Here is a 23,554-nt window from a genome sequence, read left to right on the forward strand (position 1 = left end):
GCATAAGGCTCCCAACTTCCTAAGACTACCCTTGTTCGAGAACACAGTCTGGGACAACATCCGTAAATTTGAAATCACTTGCCCTGGCTCGGGCAGAAGCTCCCCTCTCAGGCCTCTAGCCGCTGGCCGATCTCCTAGACCCCCGCCCCAGCTCTGCCTTGGGGGTCTGTGGGCCTCACCGTCTCTCCGCGTGCGGCCCGTTGCCTGGGCAACCGACGCCGCGAGCGGTGCATTGTGGTCTGCAACAAAATGCAGCAGAAAGATCCTGAGGGAACCATTGAGTCCGTCGACCAATGGAAGAGTCCTGGGAGCTGCGTTGAGCCAATGGGGACGTTCGGTGGGGGCGGGGCCGGCGGGAGCAGGGCGGGGCCTAGGCGCTAGGCGGCGGCGGCGGGCTTGGGGCTCCTTAGATGCGCCACGGCCTCAGTAGCGACGGACGCTCCTGCTGGGTCTGAGCCTTGCCAGCCCCTCCCCAAGGAGACCGTCGCAGTCGGCCAGCCCCTGCTTCGCGGTGAGACACTCGAGGGCTCCGGGGGCTTCGCAATTTGGTTTCGTCCCCCGCCGGACTTCCCCCGCTGTTCGGTCCGCGCGGCTCGCGCCTTCTGGGGCGGGGGGCGTCGTCCCAGGGGGGCGTGGGGGGCGCCCCGGGGGAGCTGGCGCCTCGCAGGCGCAGCCCGCGCCCCAACTCCTCACTCCTCTTCTGGGCGTCGCCCTGCAGGTAACCATGTGCGACCGAAAGGCCGTGATCAAAAATGCCGACATGTCGGAGGAGATGCAGCAGGACTCGGTGGAGTGTGCTACTCAGGCGCTGGAGAAATACAACATAGAGAAGGACATTGCGGCCCATATTAAGAAGGTGAGGACGGGGCGCGGGCCGTTTGCGCGCAGCCGAGGCGAGTTACAACTTAGTTCTTTCTCTCCCATCCTGCGTCCCCAGAGCGCCTGGCGGAGATCCTTGGGGGCTCGCGAGGCAGCTCCGGGGGATAGAGGTTTCCAGAAAGGACGCAGATGAATTTTGCGCTCTTCTTGGGCAGACCAGACCCTGGGCGCCCGAAGTTGTTTTATTACCCAGGTCTGCGGGGGAAAACGCCACCTAGCAACGGTTTCTAGGATCGGGGAGCAGCGGTTCCCCCTTCTGCCGGATTCCTGCGCTGAGGATCCATCTGGGTGTTCCGGAGGGGGCGCTGCGTGGGTGTTTCCAGCCGGGCCGGAGGGAGATCTTGCCAGCCTTCCAGTGGGGATTTTAGTCTGCAGTTGAGGGAAAGTGGGTGGTGGTGGTGGTTGAGGGCTGGGGTGGGGGCTTGGTAAATGGCACTCTGTAGAAACCTGGCAGGACTGCCAACTTCTCCGAGCCTTGTGTTCTGGAAGGGAAGGAAGCTGGCAGCCTAAGCCGTGGGAGGGTTCCAGTTGAGAATGGGAAGATGAAAGACTTAAGATGGAATAGAGATGCCTTTTTTGAGCAACGCAGCAGTGCGTTCGTCTGGCTTGTGAGAATGTTATTCCCCTTAATAGATCTAAAAGACGTTCACGCTGCACACAATATGAGTAGCCAAATTTTGCGTAATTCACAAGAGAGACATGTAAGAATTTTATAGAGAAAGATTAGCTTCGGCTCCTGTCTGTGGTCAGCTAGTGAAGAAATTAACACAGACATTCTAGTCCCCAGAGCCCCTTGGGGTGGGGAAAATAGGGCAAAGTTGTTCCTGCAATTTGCTCTCTTTGTGGACCAGTTAGTAGACAAGCACCATCAGGACAGATGTGGACAGGAGGACTATTGAAATCATAATTAATAAAATTTGACCAGGTGGCTCAGATTTTGCTTCCGGCATTCTTAAAGGAACAGTGGAATACCAAGTATCTTGTCCCCTTAAATTTTGATCCACAATAGTTTAGGTGCTAATTGAGGTTTTGTCCTTTTGGAAGTCTTTTGTTTTCAGTGATACTGGAGTGCAGTTAAGGAATTAGTTATAATGGGGAATTTGGGGCTTAAATATCATTTTCTTGGATTTTGGGGCCTATGATATACAGTAGGAGGATAGTTCGTTTACACATAAGAACATGATAAACTACAGTTGTTGGTCACCTGCTGTCAATGAATAAGATTACAGAAGTTATGAAGGTGAAATTACCATGATAACAAAGCACCCTGTCTTTGAGGCTGCCCTTTCTGCCGTTTATTTACTTGCCCAGCCCCCATTCCCAGCTTAGCTCAGATTGCACGTATGTTTGCATTAATGCACTATGTAGGCGACTTGGAGCTTGGGAACATTCTTTCATTCTAAGAATTTGCAGATGCTAACGTTCCTCCTTTCTGCCCCTACAGGCTCTGCTTCTCTAGGAGGCAAACTCTGACTTCTGGTTTAGCACTAAAATTCTAGTGTTTTTTTTCTTCCCCACCCCTAGGAGTTTGACAAGAAGTACAACCCCACCTGGCACTGCATTGTGGGGAGGAACTTCGGTAGTTACGTGACACATGAAACCAAACACTTCATCTACTTCTACCTGGGCCAGGTGGCCATTCTGCTGTTCAAATCTGGTTAAAAGCATGGACTGTGCCACACACCCAGTGATCCATCCAAAAACAAGGACTGCAGCCTAAATTCCAAATACCAGAGACTGAAATCTTCAGCCTTGCCTAAGGGAACAACCTCAATCTTTGAACCTTTATTGTGTTGTTTTGTACAGGGTATTCTCTGTACTAATTTGTTGTGGTTATAAAACAACTAGCAAAACAGCTTACATTTGTATTTATTTTCTATTCCATACCTCTCTGCCCCATGTTTTTTCTCCTCAAAATCCATTCCTCACAAAAAAAATAAATCTGTTGGAGAAGTGTGTGTTAGTTACGATTTGTTCAAATCTAGGGTTCAAGATGGCCTATCGTTTGATGTTGACTAGGTTAGTGGGGCTGAGTCCTTGATGTTTCTGTGGGATATAACAGCCTATTAAGTAGTCTTGAGTCTTTAATTCTTAGCCATCCTGCAACCGTTGTGCATGGAAGAATACTCAGAAGTGCATGTCATGCGCGGCAGAGAAACTTGGATTAAACCTTACTCCTAATCTGACAAATACTATCTTTAAGTGCTCATTTTGTTAAAAGATGTTGCTATAGAATGTTTTGGGCCTTAAGCCTCAGGTGGTGCTGATAAATGTGTACTAGAACTCCTTTAAGCTTTCTATGGCTGTAAAATGGAAGTAAGCTGACAGGGTTGGGCTAATGAGAAATTTGCTGGCCTCTAGGCTATTCCCCCTCCCCTGCCTTGCCTCTAAGGAAACTAAAGATTAAAGGTGATCTTAAAAGGGAAAAAGTTTTTGAGCAGCAGCCCTCCATGTGTTTCTAATAAAAGTCTTTGCAGGAATTTAAACTTGTAAGCCTGCTGTGCTGTGCTTTAACTAGCTGTGGTCAGAAACCCAATTAACAATTAACATGTGAATTGAAGCTTTCATTAAAAGACCCAATTAAAGCCATGGATAAGTAACCTTCATTAAAGGTTTCCTGCTATCAATTTGAGGAAGACAAGTCTTTTCTATAAAGAAAAGCAATATGGCAGACTTGGCTTTTGTAGGTAGAAAGGAAATATTCCAGAGGCTGAAACAACCCTCACACATCTTGGGAAGTTACAAGGTCCTGGCTTTCTAGTTTCCCTATATTTTCAGTGTTCATGCGAGGTAAGGTTTTTTGTTTTTGACTTTGGATTCTAGGAGACACAATTAGGATTTCTGAGCAGCCAGGCTACCGTTAAACAGAGGGTGTGATACGTTTGAACTGATAGATGATGACTCCATCTTAAGAGCAGCATTAGGTCTGTAACGTCTTTGAAGGATTATTTTTCTTTACCAGAACTTGGGGTTTTAGGAGTCCTGGTGAAGTTGAGCTGTTAGGAGTGTGAAAATTTCAGGGTAGAGAGGCAAAAATTGTTTTACTGTTGACTGTGGCAGTTAAAATGGGAGAAGAGTTTTTCCCGTTTTCTGCAGAACTGTGGAACACTAGGCTGCAACTGGGGTGATTTAGGTATGTATTTATATAAGCAGACTGAAAATATTCCCGTAATTCATTTTTTCTCTCTCTCTTTCCCCTCTTTAGTGACCTGGCTCTCTTTCTATTTGAAGCCCAACAGGAATTTGGCCTCCAAAGCTATCAATCTTGTCCAGTTAGCCCTACTAACTGGAGAGACTATCCAAACAGATAGGCTCCAGCACATCCTAGAGCGGATTTCACTCCCCCAACAGCTGGACCTTGGGGGTTCTAATTTGATCAGGCCCATATCTACTGCCAGGAAGTGGCAGCTTTTAACTATTTTATTCTTTGATTCGGATGTAGAAAAACCACATTGCCACGGAGATGGGATTGGGTTGATGGTTTATGAAGTTCTTTCCAATGCCTGCACCTTGTTAATTTCAAAGGCCAAATGGCTCCAGCTGGCTAAAAACAAAATGTAAGCTGAAAGTTTTTCTAAGGTTTAGCATTTTATCAGCTGTTGTTGAGACAGTTGTATATAGATGTATCTGGAAGCTTTTCAATGACAGGGCAAGATGTGAGTGAAGGTACATAAATGACCCCTACTGAGCTGGGCCAAGAGGCAGCATATATGAAGCCTTTTCAAATAGCCTTGAACTAAGTTATTGACAGTTAAACTACCAGCCAACTCAGGTTGATTTCTGTTATTTGTTAGGCCCCTCAAAAACCTTAAGCTTCATACATACTCAAAATATTTATGGCATCATTTTAACATCAAATAGTGGACTGTATTAGGGAGACCAGCTCTGCCCAGCTCTGCCCCTGAGTATTGAGGGGGTTAGGCTAGATAAATAGTTTTCAAACTTTTTTTTCGCTATAAAACCTTTCTTTGAGGGCCAGCCCTGTGGCCCAGTGGTTAAAGTTCCGCACGCACTGCTTTGGTGGCCCGGGTTCGCAGGTTCGGATCCTGAGTGCAGACCTACTCCACTCATCAGCCATGCCGTAGAGGCATCCCACATACAAAACAGAGGAAGACTGGCACAGATGGTAGCTTAGGGCTCATCTTCCTCAGCAAAAATGAGAAGGATTGGCGGCCCATGTTAGGGTGAATCTTCCTCACAAAAAAACCCACCTTTTATTCAAATGCAAGCTAACAAGGAAGCTCTATATATGACATGAAAGCAGAAGTTTGCACATTTATTCTTTCAACAAGGATTTGTTGAGTTGTTTTCTTCATAACAGGCACTGAGAACACAATAGTGGCTTTTGGTAGAAGAGGACTGAATGAATGATGATAAAAATGTATTTCTTTCACCTCCCTCAAGGAAAAATGACAAATGCCACACAAATTGTAAACTCATGTAGTGGTTCGGTGCATAATTCTAGTTGGGATTGTTAGCCCTCTGATTTGGGCCTTGGCTTTTGGCCCCTGACTTAGTCCTGGGCTGAAAGGTGGACTCAGGTACAGCTGGGAAGTTTTCTGATTCAAATCATCATTGGGTTCAAATGATTGATTATCCCTCTGGAAGGCAGCACCAGCAGAGAAGCTACAAAGACACTTTAAAACTGAGCTTTAGCGCTGGTTTTACCTTAACAGCACACTGCACAGCCAAGAAAAATTAGGAGTGGAGCAAAAAATAGAGACCAAATACCTCTGGGAGAAGGCCCGAAGCAGCTCCTAAGGAAAGCTGCAATAAAGTGACAGGAATTTGTTTTTTCCACTTTGAGACCGGTGACATCAGAACATGAGTTCAAGGCACATATCCTTAAGAGGAGATGTTCTGCCGCTGGTCTCACTAGCCAGATTATCCGTCAGCTCCAGGCTTTTGACAGGATGTGACTGGTTCACGCTCAGCTCCAGGATCTTAAAAGAGTTACAGTTTGAAGCCAGAATGAATGGCCACGATGCCTGATGTTAGACTTTCATAGGTCACCTTCTGAAAACCTGCATCTTCTATCATCTCCTTGAACTCCTCCTAAAACACACAGAAAGATACAGCAAGGGTCACCTGCATTTCAGCTTTAGGGCCTCTGTTGTAAGCAACAGAAATTTTGTACCTGAGAGGGGAACTGTCGGATACTCTCTACAAGGTATTGGTAGGACTTCCAGTCTCCTGCGATGACCTCTCCCAGGACAGGAATGACCTGGAAGCTATACAGATCATAAAGCCTAAACAAAAAGGCAAAAGATTAATATTAGAACATGCCCCTTGATAAGAAGTAAGGGCTAAGCCTGGGGTCATAAACTCAGATGCCTGTAGGGGTCAAGCAAGTACCTGAAATGCAGTGTGCCAGGTGCAAGATGAATAGAGAGTGTTGAGGATGTGGTGACGGGTGCAGTTAGGAAGTACCATAAAAGTGGAAGAGGGACAGCTGCTGCTCAGCACTGACTATCGCCATGTGAGAATATAAGCTCACTCAGGGTTGCCATAGATCTGATTTCTCAAGTGAAACTGGAAATCCAGATTTTTATGTAAAATTTCCTGATTTTTAAATATGGACATCTATATCAATTTCTTAAAATACCATGAGTCAAACAAAATACATATGTGGGCTGACTTAGCCTCTGGTTACTGGTTTGAGATGCTTTGGACCTAAGTGTTGTCATTCAGAACTGGCTGATCCTTGACGTGGCACTGTCCCTTGGGGACTCTGGGACTCTGAACAATGAGGTTCATGCTTATAGCTTACTGGCTGTTTTCCATCCATTTTGGGAAACTCTTGGCTAGACAATGAGAATAAAGCCCTGTTAACAATGCCAACCTGGATATGAGGGGATTGTTCACTTGGCTAAACTCCAGACAGAGAAACCGTCCTCCTGGTTTCAGGACCCGGTGGGCTTCCTGGAGTGCCTGAGCAAGACAAGGAACAACAGAACACACTCCTCAGCAGACCTCACTCAGTTCTGTGAGGCGACACAGCTTTAGCTTCTGTGGGCATTTAAAAAACTATCATTTCCCATAGAGCCTTGTTCACTCTCAGTTGGGAAGCATTAACAGTACAAATAACCCTGCAATATCCTAAATTTTTATTTTTTTATTTTTTATTTTTTTGAGGAAGATTAGCCCTGAGCTAACATCTGCTGCCAATCCTCCTCTTTTTGCTGAGGAAGACTGGCCCTGAGCTAACATCGTGCCCATCTTCCTCTACTTTATATGTGGGACGCCTACCACAGCATGGCGTGCCAAGTGGTGCCACGTCCGCACTTGGGATCCGAACCGGCGAACCCCGGGCCACCGAAGTGGAACGTGTGAACTTAACTGCTGCACTACTGGGCTGGCCCCAATATCCTTAATTTTTTAGGCATTCTGTTGCCCATGAAGAGAAGGCGACTGGGAGTAATCTAAACTGATTCAGATTGGTACAATGCCTGTGGTAGGCAAGTTTAGAATGACTTATTGAAATCACAATGGATATCTTCTTTGACCCAGCAATTTTACTTCAAGGAATCTATCTTAAAGAAATGCTTCCACTGTGGAAATAACATGTATATGGGTTATTCACTACAGCACTATTTGAACAACACAAGATTAGAAACATCTTAACCGTTCAAGAGACGGGTTAAATTATGGAATATATCTATACCAATGGAATCTATGCACCTATTTAAAAAAGGAAGAGCCAGTGCTCTTTATGTACTGACATGGAAAAATCACCAAGATATATTTTTAAGGAAAAAAAGCAATGGGAAAAATGTTTCATATGCTAATATTTGTATAAAAAAAGAAAAGAAAAACATTGAATATGCACAAAACATCTTTGCAAAGATATGCAAGAACTTGATGACTGAAGGGAGAGGAGGCACTGATGGTTGGGACACAACGGGGGGAGGCAGACTTTCACCTTTTGTACCTTTTGAACTTTGACCCTATTCTGAATTTTTTTTTTTAATTAAAAGAAATAATAAACTGGCTACAGACACAGGACAGGTCATAAAAACCAAGCTAAAGAGCATCATAAAGAATGTTGCACCCAAAGCAGAGGAACCAGGTAACTGGAGTCTTCAAGTGCTTTGGACAGAATGGTAAAGTAGAAATAAAGAAGCGCTGCGTCAGATTAAGAGCTGAACATTCCCTTCTCCCTACAGAGGGACCATGACTCCAGCTACCTTCTGCTAAAATAGGGTTTGAGTGCCTTTTTCTGTGCTGGCCTCAGAAATGCCTCTGATCTTCTGCAAACTCCCACGGGGTCAGACGGCTTCATGAGTGAGAGGAAACAGTTGAAATGCCAGAGCAAGGCTGACAGTCTCAAAGATGTAAATGCCACCCTAAGCAACAAAGGCTTCTATGGGGATCTGCTTTGTGGTTTTGGTCTTTTTCAATTTTGTGACTAGGAAAATTGGCAGCTTAAAGGATTGAGGCACCTACGCCTCGAGCAGTCATTCTACTCAAAAGCTGGGCCCAGAGAAGCATCTCTCCTTCCTTCCTCATTCACTGTGGAGCTGCCCCAGGAGAACTAACATCCTGAGAGTCACACAAGCTGAAGATGCAGCTACTCGTACCCGATCAATGTGTGTGACATTGCGGATCCCAAAGGCAATGGTGTAAACATCAAACTTGTCATCATCAAAGGGCAGTTCTTCAGCATCTCCCAATACCCAAGCAAGTCCTGAAAGAGAAAATCAGTTCTGGTCTCAGTCTGGGTAGCAGTCTCTTCTGCATCCAGCAAATTGTCAAACATGAGGAGGGGGTCGTGGGAACCCCTGAATTTGTAGTCAGCCAGGCAGAAGTGTATGCAGCCTGGACACCCCATTTGCAGCTGGCTTCTGAAGTCTTGTGGCTCTGAGCCCTCAAACCTGTCGAATCTGAGGCCAACTCTGGATAGTATGAGAATTGAACTGACCTGTTGGACACCTAGTTGGCGTGGGAGAACTGGAAAACTATTTGGTGCGGGGCAAATACCACACATGTGGTATCAGAAAACATCACACACCTGTCTTCTCCATGGGATTCCTGGCCATGGTCTTCACAGTGTCCTCCAGTCCTGAGAACTTGAAGCTGGTGTCCTTTAAGTTTAGCAGGAAGTCCTTCCCCCAAGGCTCTCAGAGTAGAACTTGCTGCATACTTAGTTATGCCTCCCTTCAAACAATTTTTATCTAAGTGTTTTGTGTAGAGCACTGTGGTTAAGGGTGGTTAAGGTCCTGGGGTGAGGCTGCCTGGATTCTAATTCCACCTGTACCATTTATTAGCTGTGTAATCTTGAATAAATGACTTTGTCTCAGTTTTCTCATCTGTAAAATGGAGTTAATACTAGTACCTACTTCAGAGGGTCATTAGAAGTATTCTGAGTACAGAATTTAGCACAGTTATATTGGTTCTGTTGGAGTCACAGAGAATCCAAGTGTCTAGGCCCCAAGTGTGGTCACGAATTCAGAAAACACCCAAGGGAGCCCCCCATCAGAGTGACTCTGTCCTCTAAGGATCCTGATTCAGCTTTAACATTATTCACTTGCAGTGAATGAGACATAAAATAGGATATAGAAGGTAGGCTCTATAGAGGAAGGTAAATGAAAATAACCTTCCTGGAAAGCAAATTACTGGTATTTAACAAGAATCTTAAACATAAACATACCCTTTGACCCAGCTATTTGGTTTTTGGGAGGAGGACATTGATGACATCATCTTAATTACTGCTTACTGAGCCCCTGAGGGCAGGGTTTGTGTTACCACTTTACATACTTTATATTATCACATCCTCATACCAACTCCCTGAGACAGCTGTCATTATGACCCTCACGTTTCAGGTGAACAAACTTGAGTATCAGAAAGGTTAAAGTAGGGGCTGGCCCTGTGGCCGAGTGGTTAAGTTCCCGCACTCCCCTGTGGCAGCCCAGGGTTTTGGTGGTTCGGATCCTGGGCACCGACGCAGCACCGCACATCAGGCCATGCTGAGGCGGCATCCCACATGCGACAACTAGAAGGACCCACAACTAAAAGTACACAACTATGTGCTGGGGGGGGGCTTTGGGGAGAAAAAGGAAAAATTAAGATCTTCAAAGAAAAAAAAAAGAAAGGTTAAAGTAGCTTGCCCAAGGTCACACCGATGGATTGGAACTCAGGTAGTTTTATCCCAGAGCCTGTGTTTTTAACAGCTATGCTACCTCCTATTACAAGGTGGTTATTATTTTCTCCATTTTATAGATATGGTAACTGAGATCTAGAGAGTTTAAACACTTGTCCAAGGTTATACTGTCAGTAAAAAAATTAATGAACGCATGCAAAAAATTTATAAATAAGGATGTCACAATGTTATGCTATATGCAAAAATATTAGGAAAAAATGAAAGATCAATTGCTTATTGGTATGTCACATGGTTATGTGAATCATGAAATATCTATATGGGGGAATATCATAAAAAATAATGATTTTTTTTTTGTTTTTTCGGTGAGGAAGATTGGCCCTGAGCTAACATTTGTGCCAATCTTCCTCTATTTTGTATGTGGGACACTGCCACAGCACGGCTTGATGAGAGGTGTGTAGGTCCTTGCAGGAAATCTGAACCTGCAAACCCCGGGCTGCTGACGGGCTGCTGACATGGCGCACAAGAACTTAACTGCTATGCCACCGGGCCAGCCCCAGGAATTTTTAAAGACGTGGAAAATCTCATGATACAATGCTGAATTAAGGCGGGATACTAAACTGTATATACAGGATGTTCTCAATTTTATAAAAGAAAATGATTCGGAAAAACATAGGAAGAAAATACATTACAATATTGAAGGGCATCTCTGGATGTTGAAATTATGGGTAACATTTACTTTCTTCTTAATACATTTCCAAAATTTTGAATTTAGAAATCCAAAATTTCTCTCAAAGCTATCACTTTTATAACCCATCAAATAATCTCTCCTTTTCTTTTTTTTTTTAAGATTTTATTTTTCCTTTTTCTCCCAAAGCCCCCTGATACATAGTTGTATATTTTTAGTTGTGGGTCCTTCTAGTTGTGGCATGTGGGATGCCGCCTCAACATGGCCTGATGAGCGGTGCCATGTCCGTGCCCAGGATTCAAACTGGTGAAACCCTGGGCCGCTGTAGCGGAGCGCATGAACTTAACCACTCAGCCATGGGGCTGGCCCCTCTTTTCTTTTTTTTTTCTTTTATTAAAGATTTTATTTTTCCTTTTTCTCCCCAAAGCCCCCTGGTACATAGTTGTATATTTTTAGTTGTGGGTCCTTCTAGTTGTGGCATGTGGGATGCTGCCTCAGCATGGCTTGATGGGCGGTGCCATGTCTGCACCCAGGATCTGAACCAGCGAAACCCTGGGCCGCGGTAGCGGAGCGCGCAAACTTAACCACTCGGCCACGGGGCTGGCCCCTCAAATAATCTTTCTAAGGCTGCTGCCCTCAGAACTTATATTTGGGGAGGAAGTGCTACACATAAAACACTAACAGTGCTATACAAAAAAAATGCCTTTACACATTAACTTTTACATTTATTAAATAATTTCTAGGATCCTCCTACTTAGTTTCAACTTTTTTTCCATAATATTTTTTGCAAAGCCATTCTTATTGGAGATTGATAAAGCAAGGAGGAAAGATAAAGAAAACTGTTCTATGCAGCTCTTAATGATTCCTGTGGAGGGGGATTTGTCTTGGCAGTTAGGAGAGCCTGAAGGGCAAGCTATGCTACGAAAGAGATGACTCCAGAAATGGAACCTTACCTATCATTTCTGTCTTCGGTCTCCATTCTTTGTGGCTGAGCACCAGAGAGAAGGGAAACACGTTTTTCAGTAGGAGTAAGGAAACATAAAGCCTTTGTCTCAAAACACTAGTGACTGTCTGCCTTCTGATCAGTGTTGATGGTTAACAAAAGAGCCCTTCATCTTGGGGCCAAGTGGGCTGCAGCTCGTCTAGGCAGCTTGTTCTGGCGGTGGGAGGAGGAGGAGGAAGAAGAATTGAGCTAAAATAACCATGGACGCTCCTGGTGGGGGAAGGGGAGGAGAGAAACGCTGATGCTGACTGAGGGACTTGATCTTCTTTGTTGCATGCCACTGCCTCTCATAGCGGCTGCCTGCAGTGCTTGGCCAGCTTGGGAGAGGGCAGTGCTGTGGTCTGAAAAGTTGGGTAAAGGTGGTGCAGCTGCCAGATCACGACTTCCACTTGAAAAACTTGTGGGTGGGGGAAGTATTTTAGAATATCAAAACAAACAGAAAGCCAAATGTAAAACGTTCGTCTTTAGGCTAGGGCACCACCTGTCCATTTTGAGGTTGCAGTGGGTTCCTAGAGGCTGTTGGGAGTACTGTGGGAGAGGAGTTTGAGTACTGTTTACAGGTGTTTCTTCAACTGTATCAGTTGGGTCCTCTGAGAATCAGATGCTGAGATGGAGGTAGGAGTGCAAAAGGGTTTTTTTTTGGGGGGGGTGGGCACCTGGGAAAGATAAAAGGACGAGGAAGCAAGATGGAGTGGGGAAAGCCTTTAGACCTTGAAGCAGATCTGATAAAGCCTCAGCCTACCCAATAGGGAGCTCAGGAGCAAAGACTGCCTGTTAAAAGAGTCCTGTGTGGGAAATGTCTGGGCCGTGGTAGCCCCCCGGTGCTCAGTCATCTGCTGGGCGCTGCCAGGAAAGAGCCGGGCTCAAAAGCTGAGGCAGAGCCTGAAGGTGCTGAGAGCTGGAGGCTGTCAGCTAACTGCACTTGTTGTATGGCTGAAAGGCAAGTTCGTTCTTTAAGGGCAGGGTACCTGCTTGGCTTCCACATCAATCAAACCATCCTAGTACTGAAAGGGGAATGGAGTGGCTGAACAATAGGACGTTTGGGTCATCGAGGAATTGCTGGGAATTGAAAGCAAACCTTCTGTCTCAGGGTCCAAGAGCTGAGATCCAAAGATTCAGCTCCAATTCGGGATAGGCCATTTAAGCTGTTACTGGGGCTGGCCCTGTGGCACAGTGGTTGAATTTTGTGCGCTCTGCTTCAGTGGCCCAGGTCTGAGGGTTCGGATCCTAGGTGGACCTACACCACTTGTCAGCCATGCTGTGGTGGCGACCCACATATAAAGTAGAGGAAAACTGGCACAGATGTTAGCTCAGGGCTAGTCTTCCTCAAACGAGAAAAAGGAAGATTGGCAACAGATGTCAGCTCAAGGCGACTCTTCCTCAGCAAAAAAACCCAAAAAAACAAAAAGCTGTGTTACTTGAGTAACATACTTAACCTCTCTGGGCTTTGGTTATCCCCTTGACACACAGGGCTGATAATCTAACCCCCTGGGTTGCTGAAATAACGTATATAACAGCACACAAACTGGACTCAGCCACACAAATTACCTTCAACTCCTGCCTGTCTCTAAGTTTTTGAAAACTAGAAAATAAAGCACTTCAACATTTTACATATTCCTTCTTATTTTATAAACACAAACATTTCCTCCACGTCTACCTTCTGTAGGACTTACCAGCTTTGTATCCTTGAGCACGGGCTTTCTGCTTTCCAATCTTTAGCATCTCCTTATTGATATCACAGACCATGACACGGGAACCACCTAAGGAATCCTCTTCATTCTGGTACTTTTTGGCAATCTCTTCCCAGGATAAATTTTGTTGGGCCCTTAGCTGCCTCTTCTGCTTTCTCTGATGCTGTGCCTGAACGTATTTAAGGAACCGGAATGCAATGTCACCTGTAGGAAGCCAACAGGAGGAAAGATGCAAACACAAACACAAAGAAAAAACCCAGCATTTCCTAAACCCAAAAGGAACACCAAAGGTATAGCGGTTGAGGATTGTATGAAAATTGAAGGGACCAGCCCAGTAGCGCAGCAGTTAAGTGCGCATGTTCCACTTTGGCGGCCTGGGGTTGGCCAGCTTGGATCCCGGGTGTGCACATGGCAGTGCTTGACAAGCCATGCTGTGGTAGGCGTCCCACATATAAAGTAGAGGAAGATAGGCACGGATGTTAGCTCAGGGCCGGTCTTCCTCAGCAAAAAGAGGAGGACTGGCAGTAGTTAGCTCAGGGCTAATCTTCCTCCAATAAATAAATAAAGGAGTAACTTTTTTTTAACAGCAATTTTTTTAACCTCTAAGATTCTTTAAAAAAACTTTTTAAAAAAACTGCATAAGTGGGGCTGGCCCCGTGGCCGAGTGGTTAAGTTCGCGCGCTCCGCTGCAGGCGGCCCAGTGTTTCATCAGTTCGAATCTTGGGCGAGGACATGGCACTGCTCATCAAACCATGCTGAGGCAGCATCCCACATGCCACAGCTAGAAAGGACCCACAACGAAGAATACACAACTATGTACTGGGGGGGCTTTGGGGAGAAAAAGGAAAAAAAATAAAATCTTTAAAAAAAAACTGCATAAGTAATGCATGGACACATTCTTACTACAAAAGACTCAATGCCTAAATATGTAGAACGAAACATGAAAGTTGCCTTCTCTGTCCACACCATCTCCAGACATAACAAGTGTTAAGAGCTTAGTGTGCAGCCTTCTACTCTTTCTCTAATAGTTTTTATGAAAGTCATATAAGGGTATAGTTGCCAGCAACAATTCCCTGCCCCACCACTTCCCACTGCCAGTGCAATTCCCCAGAGACCATCTTTTCCAACGATTTTAGCTGTTTCTTTTGCTTTACTTACAAATTTATAATATCTGTCCTCCCATCTCCTTATAGATACCTGTGTAACCTGGAGTAATAAACTAATCAGTATTTTATTCTTATTTCATCAACTGCAGACAGTATCTCGTTTTTTGTTTTTGTTTTTTTTTTTTGAGGAAGATTAGCCCTGAGCTAACTACTGCCAATCCTCCTCTTTTGGCTGAGGAAGACCGGCCCTGAGCTAACATCCGTGCCCATCTTCCTCTACTTTCTATGTGGGATGCCTACCACAGCATGGCTTGTCAAGCAGTGCCATGTCCGCACCTGGGATCCAAACCTGCGAACCCCAGGCTGCTGAAGCGGAACGTGCAAACTTAACGGCTGTGCCACTGGGCCGGCCCCCTAGACAGTATCTCTTGACTCCCTTTAACCTTCCCTCATATGTACTTTTACTCTGTCACGACTGATAACATTTTATTTCTTCTACCACTGTAATTAAGCCTTCTGTGCTTTGTTGATGGTTTGAGTCTAAAAGCTGAAAATCAAAAGTGTTCATGTTATTGTGACCAGGTAAATACTGTTTGGGCAAAGCCAGTGCTTTCCAGGATCATGTTTCCTTTCTCATAACGCTGTTTCCTTGTCTTTGTTTTTCTTACACTATTTGCAAGAAATATATCCTTAAGTTTTTCCAGTCTCTCCATCCAATTACATATTCTCCAGTCACATTTCAGTATATTGAAATACATTTATATGTATTCATATGAATAACTTAAAAACATAAATGGGGACCATATTATACACATTGTTATATAACTTTTCTTTTTCTTCCCACTTAATGTATCTTTGAGACTTTTCCATCAGTAGTTATAGGTTTTTCTCATTCTTATAGTTACATAATATTTCATAGAACAGGTGTATCTTTATTTAAAGCCATCTTTATTGAGGCAGAAATAGGTTATTTCCAATTTTTCACTATTACTAAAAATGATGCAGTGAGCATGTTTGTAGCTCTGTCTTTTTTTCTGTCTTTTTTAATATATAGTTACCTTTTTTTAAATGAAGACCGACACCTGAACTAACAACTGTTGCCAGTCTTTTTTTTTTTTCCTGCTTTTTCTCCCCAAATCCCCCCAGTACACAGTTGGGTATTTTAGTTGTGGGTCCTTCTAGTTGTGTCATGTGGGACGCCACCTCAGCGTGGCCTGACAAGTGGTGCCATGTCCGTGCCCAGGATATGAACCAGCGAAACCCTGGGCCGCCAAAGTAGAGCACAAGAACTTAACCACACAGCCATGGGGCTGGCCCCTAGAGTTACATTTTATTTTATTTTATTTTTTATTTTAGTTTTTGGGGAAGATTAGCCCTGAGCTAATATCTGCCGCCAATCCTCCTCTTTTTGCTGAGGAAGACTGGCCCTGAGCTAACATCCGTGCCCATCTTCCTCTTAGAGTTACCTTTTAATTACAATTTCTAAATGGGCAGTTGCCAGCATGCGGTAATGCTGCTGGTTATGGTATATCAGAGATGTAGGCAGCTCTGACTGAAACCCTTCTGTAGCTATATATTAGTGCAATATTTTTATTTATTTATTATTTATTTATTTATTTATTTATTGCTGAGAAAGATCCATCCCGAGCTAACATCTGTGCCAATCTTCCTCTATTTTTTAGTTTGTGGGCCACCAGCACAGCATGGCTGCTAACAGAGCAGTGTACGTCTGTGCCAAAGAACTGAACCTGGGCTGCTGAAGCAGAGCACACTGAACTTAACTGCTAGGCCACTGGGGCTGGCCGTGTGCAAGATTTTTTTAAAACTAGATATCTAGAATTGTAACTGTGGGATCCCAGTCTATAAACATTTTACATTTTGATAGTTTCTGCTAAATTGTCCTCCACTGGGCAAAGTGTCTTATTGCTTTCTGAGCCTCCACTGGGGAGAGGACCACACCAATAAAGCCACACATAAAATGTTTCAAACGTGAAAATTATTCTACTACAATTTATTATTACACATTATTCTATTATATAGATCATCACATCATTACATTATGTTATACATTATTCCAATGTAATTTAACATGAACATTAACCATGTAATGACGTCACCACGGTGCATTTTTTAAGCCCATGATATTTTTCTCTCCAAATGCCTAGTGTGCACCAAGTAACACAGGACCAAGCATAAACACTTGAGCTTTTGATATCTGATTTGATAGTGGATTTGGGAGAAAAGGCTGCTTAGAAAGCTTATATAATAAAAGGCACCCCCTCAAAGAAAGAGGAAAAGTGGGTTAAAGGTTAAACAGAAGGTAAAACAGTTATTAAGAATGTAAAATGCCACTGAAGTGAAAAACCGGTCTTTTGGGGCCGGCCCTGTGGCCAAAGGGTTAAGTTCGCACCCTCTGCTTCAGCGGCCCAGGGTTTCGCCGGTTTGGATCCTGGGCACAGACATGGCACCACTCGTCAGACCATGCTGACACGGCGTCCCACACAGCACAACCAGAGGGACTCACAACTAGAACATACAACTATGTATTGGGGGCTCTGAGGAGAAGGAGAAGAAAATAATAAGACTGGCGGGAGATGATAGCTCAGGTGCCAATTTAAAAAAAAACAACAAAAAAAGCTGGTCTTTTTACTTTGTAATCCTGTGCATTTTAGAAAAGTGAAGGTTTGGGGCCGGCCCGGTGACACAGCGGTTAAGTTTGCACGTTCCGCTTCTCGGTGGCCCGGGGTTCGTCGGTTCGGATCCCAGGTGCAGACATGGCACCACTTGGTATGCCATGCTGTGGTAGGTGTCCCACATATAAAGTAGAGGAAGATGGGCACGGATGTTAGCTCAGGGCCAGTCTTCCTCAGCAAAAAGAGGAGGATTGGCCGTAGTTAGCTCAGGGCTAATCTTCCTCAAAAGAAAAAAGAAAAGTAAAGGCATAAAGCTGATATTCTGTGCTTTTGATTGACATTCAGTTAAAAAGAAAAGAGAAACTTTTCTTAGCAGTGTACTGATTTTCAATCAGCATCTTCATCTTAACAGTAGATGAGCAAGCTCATTCCAGTAAGAGACACTAATTTCTGTACAAGGTGCTCGATGGTTCCCGATGGTACTAAACTGGACATTACCTGTGCCTCCAGCAACATCCAGCAGCTGGGTCCCAGGAAATGGGTGCATCTTCCCGAGCAGCAAATCCTTCCAAACACGATGGATACCAAGACTCATCATATCATTCATCACATCATACTTCTTGGCCACACTTTCAAACACCTGATAGACTGACATGGGGGAAATACAACATGATTGTGCTATTAACAAGATTAACTTGGAAAAGTCCTAAATGAAAGAGGAGGAAGCTTTTTTCCCCTGAAATTGCCTGTCTTTGCAAGGCGAAGCCAAGCTATAATGCCTGATACCCAAATCTGTGTCTTAACATTACCTTTTTTTAAAAAAGCTTAAGTTACTTCATGTAGGAAATAAACCTCTTTTCTCCTGTCTTAGTTATCTTTATCTAAGACCACTACCTCATAATAATGCCATCTACATACTTGGTACTAAACAGGTTTCTGCTGCTTAGAGGGTGGGGGTGGTAGTGGGATTATATAGTGGTTATTATAATTAGAGACAACAAAATCCATTAAAAAGACACATGACTAACGGGTGGGAGGACCTCAGCTCATCTCTGCCTGCATCACTGAGAAAAACCTCAGGTGCAATCTGGTGGGCAGATGGATGACAAGATGTGAATCAGAGCCAAGTCACACTGCAGAGGGTCCTCATGAATCTTCTCCATAGGATCAAGGCAGAATGTGGAATCTGGGCTAGCTGGAGAGAGAGGGAATTTACCATCCAAGACACTTCAAACAGAGGCTTCTTTGAATGTCCTTGCAACTCAGTTTCTCTAACCATAAGATGAGAAAATCAGTGCCAGCCCCCTACCTCCCCACCATAAGACTGACTTAGGTGAAGAAGGGGAGATGCTTTAAATTCCTCAGATGAAATGTGCTGCATAGATCCAAAACACCACTGTCGTGTGCTGAATCGGCAGACTATAGAGCTCTTCCTTTAACGCAGTCTTGACTATCTATTCTCAACCCTGCGATCTCTAAGCTTGCTTTTTTCTTTTGAATATCTTTTGGGTATTGAGGGACACTAAGGCTCAACCCACTGAGTATAAACACTCCTAGCTTTGCATGGTTCCGATAGGCATCAATTTCATTTACTGTGGTTTAGTTAAATAACATCAGTCTCCCAGCAACACCATTCAAATACAATGGTATATTAACTGTGAGTAATTGCATAAAGCACAAACTTCACTAGCAGTTCTTCAGTCCACAAATCACTATGTAAACAACAGATATGCATCATGATCAGTAACCAGTCACATCACTTCTTGTAGTTGGTAGGTCACTATACATCAGTTATTCAGTTCACACACAGACAGCAAAGCAGGCAGTTGTGTTACCTCCTTATCTCTCAGTTGTAAACCCACGCAGCACTTTACAAAACTGGATAACTGAAAGAGGAAACAGGCCAGAGGAAATGACAGTGTAGCAAAGGAATGAAAAGTGATAATGTTGGAAGTGAAATTTGAATAGAACGTCAATGGAGTTAGAGAAACAGCTGATGGTGAGAATGTTGATCCTGCTGCCACTGGGGAGACTCTAGATTTGCAGCCACAAAGACTTCGTGAAGATGAACTTATGGACATAAATGAGGATGTGGTTGTGACAAAAAGGTTGAAGATGTCCCAGAGGAAATGATGCCAACAAAGAATTTCACATTTAAAGCAATTCTTGGAGATATTTCAGAGACATTCAAAGTGAAAGGATAAAATCCTAGAAGCCAACAGAAACTTAGAAAGGAGTATGGCAATTTGCCAACGTGTGGAGAAGATGCTCACTCTTAGCACTACCAGAAGGAGCTGCAACTAGAATATACAACTATGTACTGGGGGGCTGTGGGGAGAAGAAGGAAAAAAAGATGCTCACCCTATTGTAAATTATATGATGAGAAGGTAGCAAACAGTGTTCAAACTATTCTTAGTAAATTTTTTACAAAGGAATAAAACAACTTAATTTCCAATGTTTCTAATTTTTTAACTAGGATTTTAATTAAAAATTTAAACTTCAATTTAAACATTCTAATTACACTAATTAAAATCAAACCTAATTTTAAATTACAGTGTGCTAAATACATATTCACTTTACTACTTTTTTCATTTCCCTATACATTTCTAACTACAGCGAGGAGTTTTCGATGTTCGATAATTTTTAAAGGTCATGGAACAATTGTAATTTTTCCTATTGATTATTAAAATCATTGTGCATAATTTCAGCTTGCGTGGTCATTTTTATAGTCCTGCACCACTGTGCAAAGGGAAGACTGCTTATACTTCGATCGTGAATCCCAGTCTGGAAGCCATATTTAGCTCAGGGTGTAACTCCTTCCCTACCCGTCGTCGTGTGAAATGTTGTTTATGCGTTGTAAAGCACAATACAGAGGTTAGGCATTATCATTATTTTGGAAGCAACCCATCTGGATTCAAATCCTAGCTCTGCTACTTATTAGCAGAATCTCAGGCAAGTGATTAATATCTCTTTTTCAACAGTTTCTTCATCTGTAAAATCTGGCTAATAGTTCCCACCTCATAGGGTCCTATTTATAAAAATTAATGTAAAGTATTTTAAAAGGTTTCAGGCCCTCAATAAGTGTTTACTATCTTTTTACTTGGCTCTACTTATTTCACTCCACAAGCAGTTATCAAGCTTCTAATGTACATCAGGGACTGAAGATACAGACACAAATGAGCTATTGTCCTAATCCTAGCTTGCTGGGGATTCACAGTCCACTGAAATAAATGTTAATTTAAACTCAATATTCAAGGAATTACAGCGGAGCTATGTATTTAGTAAGGTTGAGGTGAGAGGTAATACAAAGCAGTAGTCTTCCTTTTCCTCTTAGATGGGAAATTTTATTGTGGCTCTTTCTCTTGTTTCCTGGGTGACCATAGGCCAAGTGAAGGAACCTCTTAGAGCCTCACCTCATCCATCTGTAAAATGGGCATGATATCTTACCCGTTGTAAACGGTACAGTCGGAATTTTAAAATAGTTCTTTTCCTTTCCCATGCCTGTGGCACAGTGCTGGACACAAAGAAACTGCTCAACAATATCTAACATTTACTGAGTAACTAGGAAGTGCCAGGTATTGTTCAAAACGCTTTAATGTATGAAGTAATCTAATGCTCATAAGAACTCTAAGAGAAAGGTTACTATTATTCCTACTTGTAATATTTGGCAGCTGAGGCACAGAGCCTTCTTCCTTTCTATAAAAAATGGCCTGTCCTTTCGTCAAGAGGTGAAGAATGTGCGCTCTGTAGTCAGACTAAACTGGGTCGGAATACTGGTTCCGCCACTTACTAGCTATGTTAAACCGGGCAAGTTCTTGCTTAACCTTTAAATCTCAATTTCCTCATGTATGACATGGGGATAATACCCACCATCAGGAAGTTGAAATGAGAACTGGAAATAATGTCTGCACGGTGCCTGGCTCATCATAAACGCCCAATTGATGGGATTTAGTGATAATTACTCTGCTTAAAAGAGGCGGGGTCTAAGCTCTGCAGGGTCAGGCTGGGGGTAAGTGGAGGTCGGGACTGCACAGGCTATGGCATCGGAGCTAACAGGACGTGAAATCAATCCTTAGTTGGGCAGAAGAAACTAGATCGTAGACGGTCAGATCCCTCCATCCGCCCTCTCGCCCCTTTCACCTTTGCCCCCCTTCTCCTCCTCCGACACAGTCTCAAACCCGAAGTGCGTTTCCGTTGCCCGCTTCTCTTGGGACAAGTGCCGCGCACCTAGCGGGCCCCCGGGCCAGGAGCTACGAAACCCGGGGAGCCTGCAGCACCGCATCACCCGCGACCACCCATGACCGCAGTAGCTCCATAGAACGCAGCTCCCGGAGGCCGCCATCTTGGCAGTCGGGAGACAGCGACGGACAGTACGTCCCGTTGCATCATTAGACGCCCGACGGCAGCCGGTCGGAGACATTATTAGTTGAACGCGTCCTGAACTCTGATGTTACGGAGCTATGCGTAATGTCTGGGATTCAGAGGCTGTTTAGTCTTTGAGTACTACCCGAAATCCCTTCTTCTCTTTCTTCTGAAACTGAGTATAGAATTCACTAGGAATGAGCTGACCTTAGGGAGAGACTCCAATCACCTCTCAGCGGCCAGGTCTCTGAATTTTGCCAACCAATTAGTACAAGTACTAACTCGCAAGATATCGAGTAACTCTTTTGTTCTGGTACAGAAGAGGGAAACTGAGGTACGGTGTGGTTGCAAGGCAAAGATTACAGGGGCAGTTCTCGCAAACCTGGGTGTGTATAATAATCACCTGGTCTTTAAAATGCAGATTCCTGGCTCCACATACCAGAGATTTTGAATCAGTAAATCTGGTATGGGTACTGGGAATCTTCATTTGAACCAGCTTCCCTGGTGATTCTGATGCAGGGAATTCACAGACCATTCTTGAGAAACATATGCTAGACTACTCTAAAAAATAAACATAGGGAATACTGTTCTTTGGTCTTTCCATTTTGTGAACCTAGGAAGTATCTATTTAGCAAGTCAAACCAATCACCACTCACTCTCCCTCTCCTGCTGTCACGAAGCTACATTTCTTGTTCCAACTGGCATAGCATGGGTGTTTTACTTCAACCCCAGATTTTCCTGTTCTTTTTTTTGTGGAAAGGGTAACGTAGACCATCTTGCACAAAAAAGGATGGAGGTGGTAAGTTTTGCTTGGATTTATGTGTGTTTCTGCTTTGATTCTCTTTAAATGTATGTTTTCCGTAAATATTTCACAAAGAGAAAGTGCCAAGGACCCTAAGAAACTATTTTGAAAATGAAAAATCTCTTCCTGGCTTAGTGTAGCCTGACAGATGGACACCTACCATTCTCTTTTGGAAGAACTGCAGTGGGATTTCTCTCTTTTATTTTTAACAGTGATAGAAGGAAGGAATGATTCATCCATGTAATCAGAGTCCTCATAGCTTTGTTAAAGGAAATAAAAGTTTATTAAGGAATCTTAGTATATCTTCGACATCTAGTTATGCATTAGAATGGACCTCAGGATTTGGGGCTATTCCTTCTAGACATCAAATTAAGTTTCCAGACCAGCATTGTGTAGCTATTTTCTCATTTCAATATGATTTGTGGGGGGAAAACACTGGAAGAGGGGAGGCAAGATAAGGACTGGTAGAGGGCATTTTAAGGAAACTTAAAAATATGACTAGTATCGAATTTCCTTTATCCCAGTTAAAACTGTTAATTTCAGGGGCCGACCCGGTGGCGCAGCAGTTAAGTTTGCAGATTCCACTTCTCAGTGGCCCGGGGTTCACCAGTTTGGATCCCGGTTGCGGACGTGGCACCGCTTGGCACACCATGCTGTGGTAGGCGTCCCACGTATAAAGTAGAGGAAGATGGGCACGATGTTAGTTCAGGGCCAGGCTTCCTCAGCAAAAAAGAGGAGGACTGGCAGTAGTTAGCTCAGGACTAACTTCCTCAGAAAAAACCCTGTTAATTTCAAGAAATTGATTGGCATATATACTTATTGTTTTGTATACATGTGATGATTAATAAGGAACCAAAAGGGACCCAATTAGGGGAATTCTAGGATTGTGTCTATTTATTTATTTGTTCATACATGACTGCTGAAATTCCATTCATCTTTCTATGCTCAGCTCAAGTGATACCACCTCTGGGAAGCCCTCCTGTACCTCTCGCAACTGTTTGTACTTCTCTCCTTGGAGCCTCTGCTCTGGTCAGCATTTTGTGTTAACTTTATTGTAGTCCATATCATGTTCTTTCATTGTACTTTCTTATTTGCTTAACTAACTTAGGAAACCATGAGTATATTAAAGGCCTTAACGTATTTTGACATTCCTTATGCTCAGCACAGTTCCTGGCATATAATAGGTTTCTAACCAGCTAAGGTTAGTCTGAGAAGAATTATTTGTTCATCTCTTTAACAGTATGTGTATGTGATCCTTCAAATCTCATACTGCTATGGTTAGAAGGAATCATT

General features: G+C 43.7%; 2 protein-coding genes across 2 annotated transcripts; one reads left to right on the forward strand and one right to left on the reverse strand.

The window, feature by feature from the left end:
• The first annotated feature begins 340 nt into the window (after positions 1–340).
• On the forward strand, positions 341–2,835 carry DYNLL1 (dynein light chain LC8-type 1). The gene is made up of 3 exons (XM_014862462.3): positions 341–511; positions 719–856; positions 2,404–2,835. The coding sequence occupies exons 2-3, from the start codon at positions 725–727 to the stop codon at positions 2,539–2,541; spliced, it is 270 nt and encodes an 89-aa protein (XP_014717948.1). The 5' UTR covers positions 341–511; positions 719–724; the 3' UTR covers positions 2,542–2,835.
• A 2,294-nt stretch (positions 2,836–5,129) lies between these two features.
• COQ5 (coenzyme Q5, methyltransferase) lies at positions 5,130–21,495 on the reverse strand. The gene is made up of 7 exons (XM_070516188.1): positions 21,238–21,495; positions 17,596–17,745; positions 13,341–13,562; positions 8,460–8,566; positions 6,722–6,810; positions 6,017–6,128; positions 5,130–5,934 (listed from the first exon to the last, which is right to left on the reverse strand). Exons 1-7 carry the CDS (start codon positions 21,437–21,439, stop codon positions 5,833–5,835), a joined length of 984 nt encoding a protein of 327 aa, XP_070372289.1. The 5' UTR covers positions 21,440–21,495; the 3' UTR covers positions 5,130–5,832.
• Between the last annotated feature and the right edge of the window lie 2,059 nt (positions 21,496–23,554).

Source organism: Equus asinus, chromosome 8 (genome assembly GCF_041296235.1).
Source record: "Equus asinus isolate D_3611 breed Donkey chromosome 8, EquAss-T2T_v2, whole genome shotgun sequence".
NCBI classification, from domain to species: domain Eukaryota; kingdom Metazoa; phylum Chordata; class Mammalia; order Perissodactyla; family Equidae; genus Equus; species Equus asinus.

What these genes read in the sequence shown, in the direction of transcription:
- COQ5 (XM_070516188.1), bottom strand. Translation starts at nt 21,439, where the DNA reads ATGGCGGCCTCCGGGAGCTGCGTTCTATGGAGCTACTGCGGTCATGGG. An exon ending in GGAGGAGAAGGGGGGCAAAG is followed by an intron (nt 17,746 to 21,237) that starts GTGAAAGGGGCG and finishes CCCCCATGTCAG; the next exon opens with TCTATCAGGTGTTTGAAAGT. An exon ending in ATGTCACACACATTGATCGG is followed by an intron (nt 6,811 to 8,459) that starts GTACGAGTAGCT and finishes TGTCTTGCTCAG; the next exon opens with GCACTCCAGGAAGCCCACCG.
- DYNLL1 (XM_014862462.3), top strand. Translation starts at nt 725, where the DNA reads ATGTGCGACCGAAAGGCCGTGATCAAAAATGCCGACATGTCGGAGGAG. An exon ending in TTGCGGCCCATATTAAGAAG is followed by an intron (nt 857 to 2,403) that starts GTGAGGACGGGG and finishes CCCCACCCCTAG; the next exon opens with GAGTTTGACAAGAAGTACAA.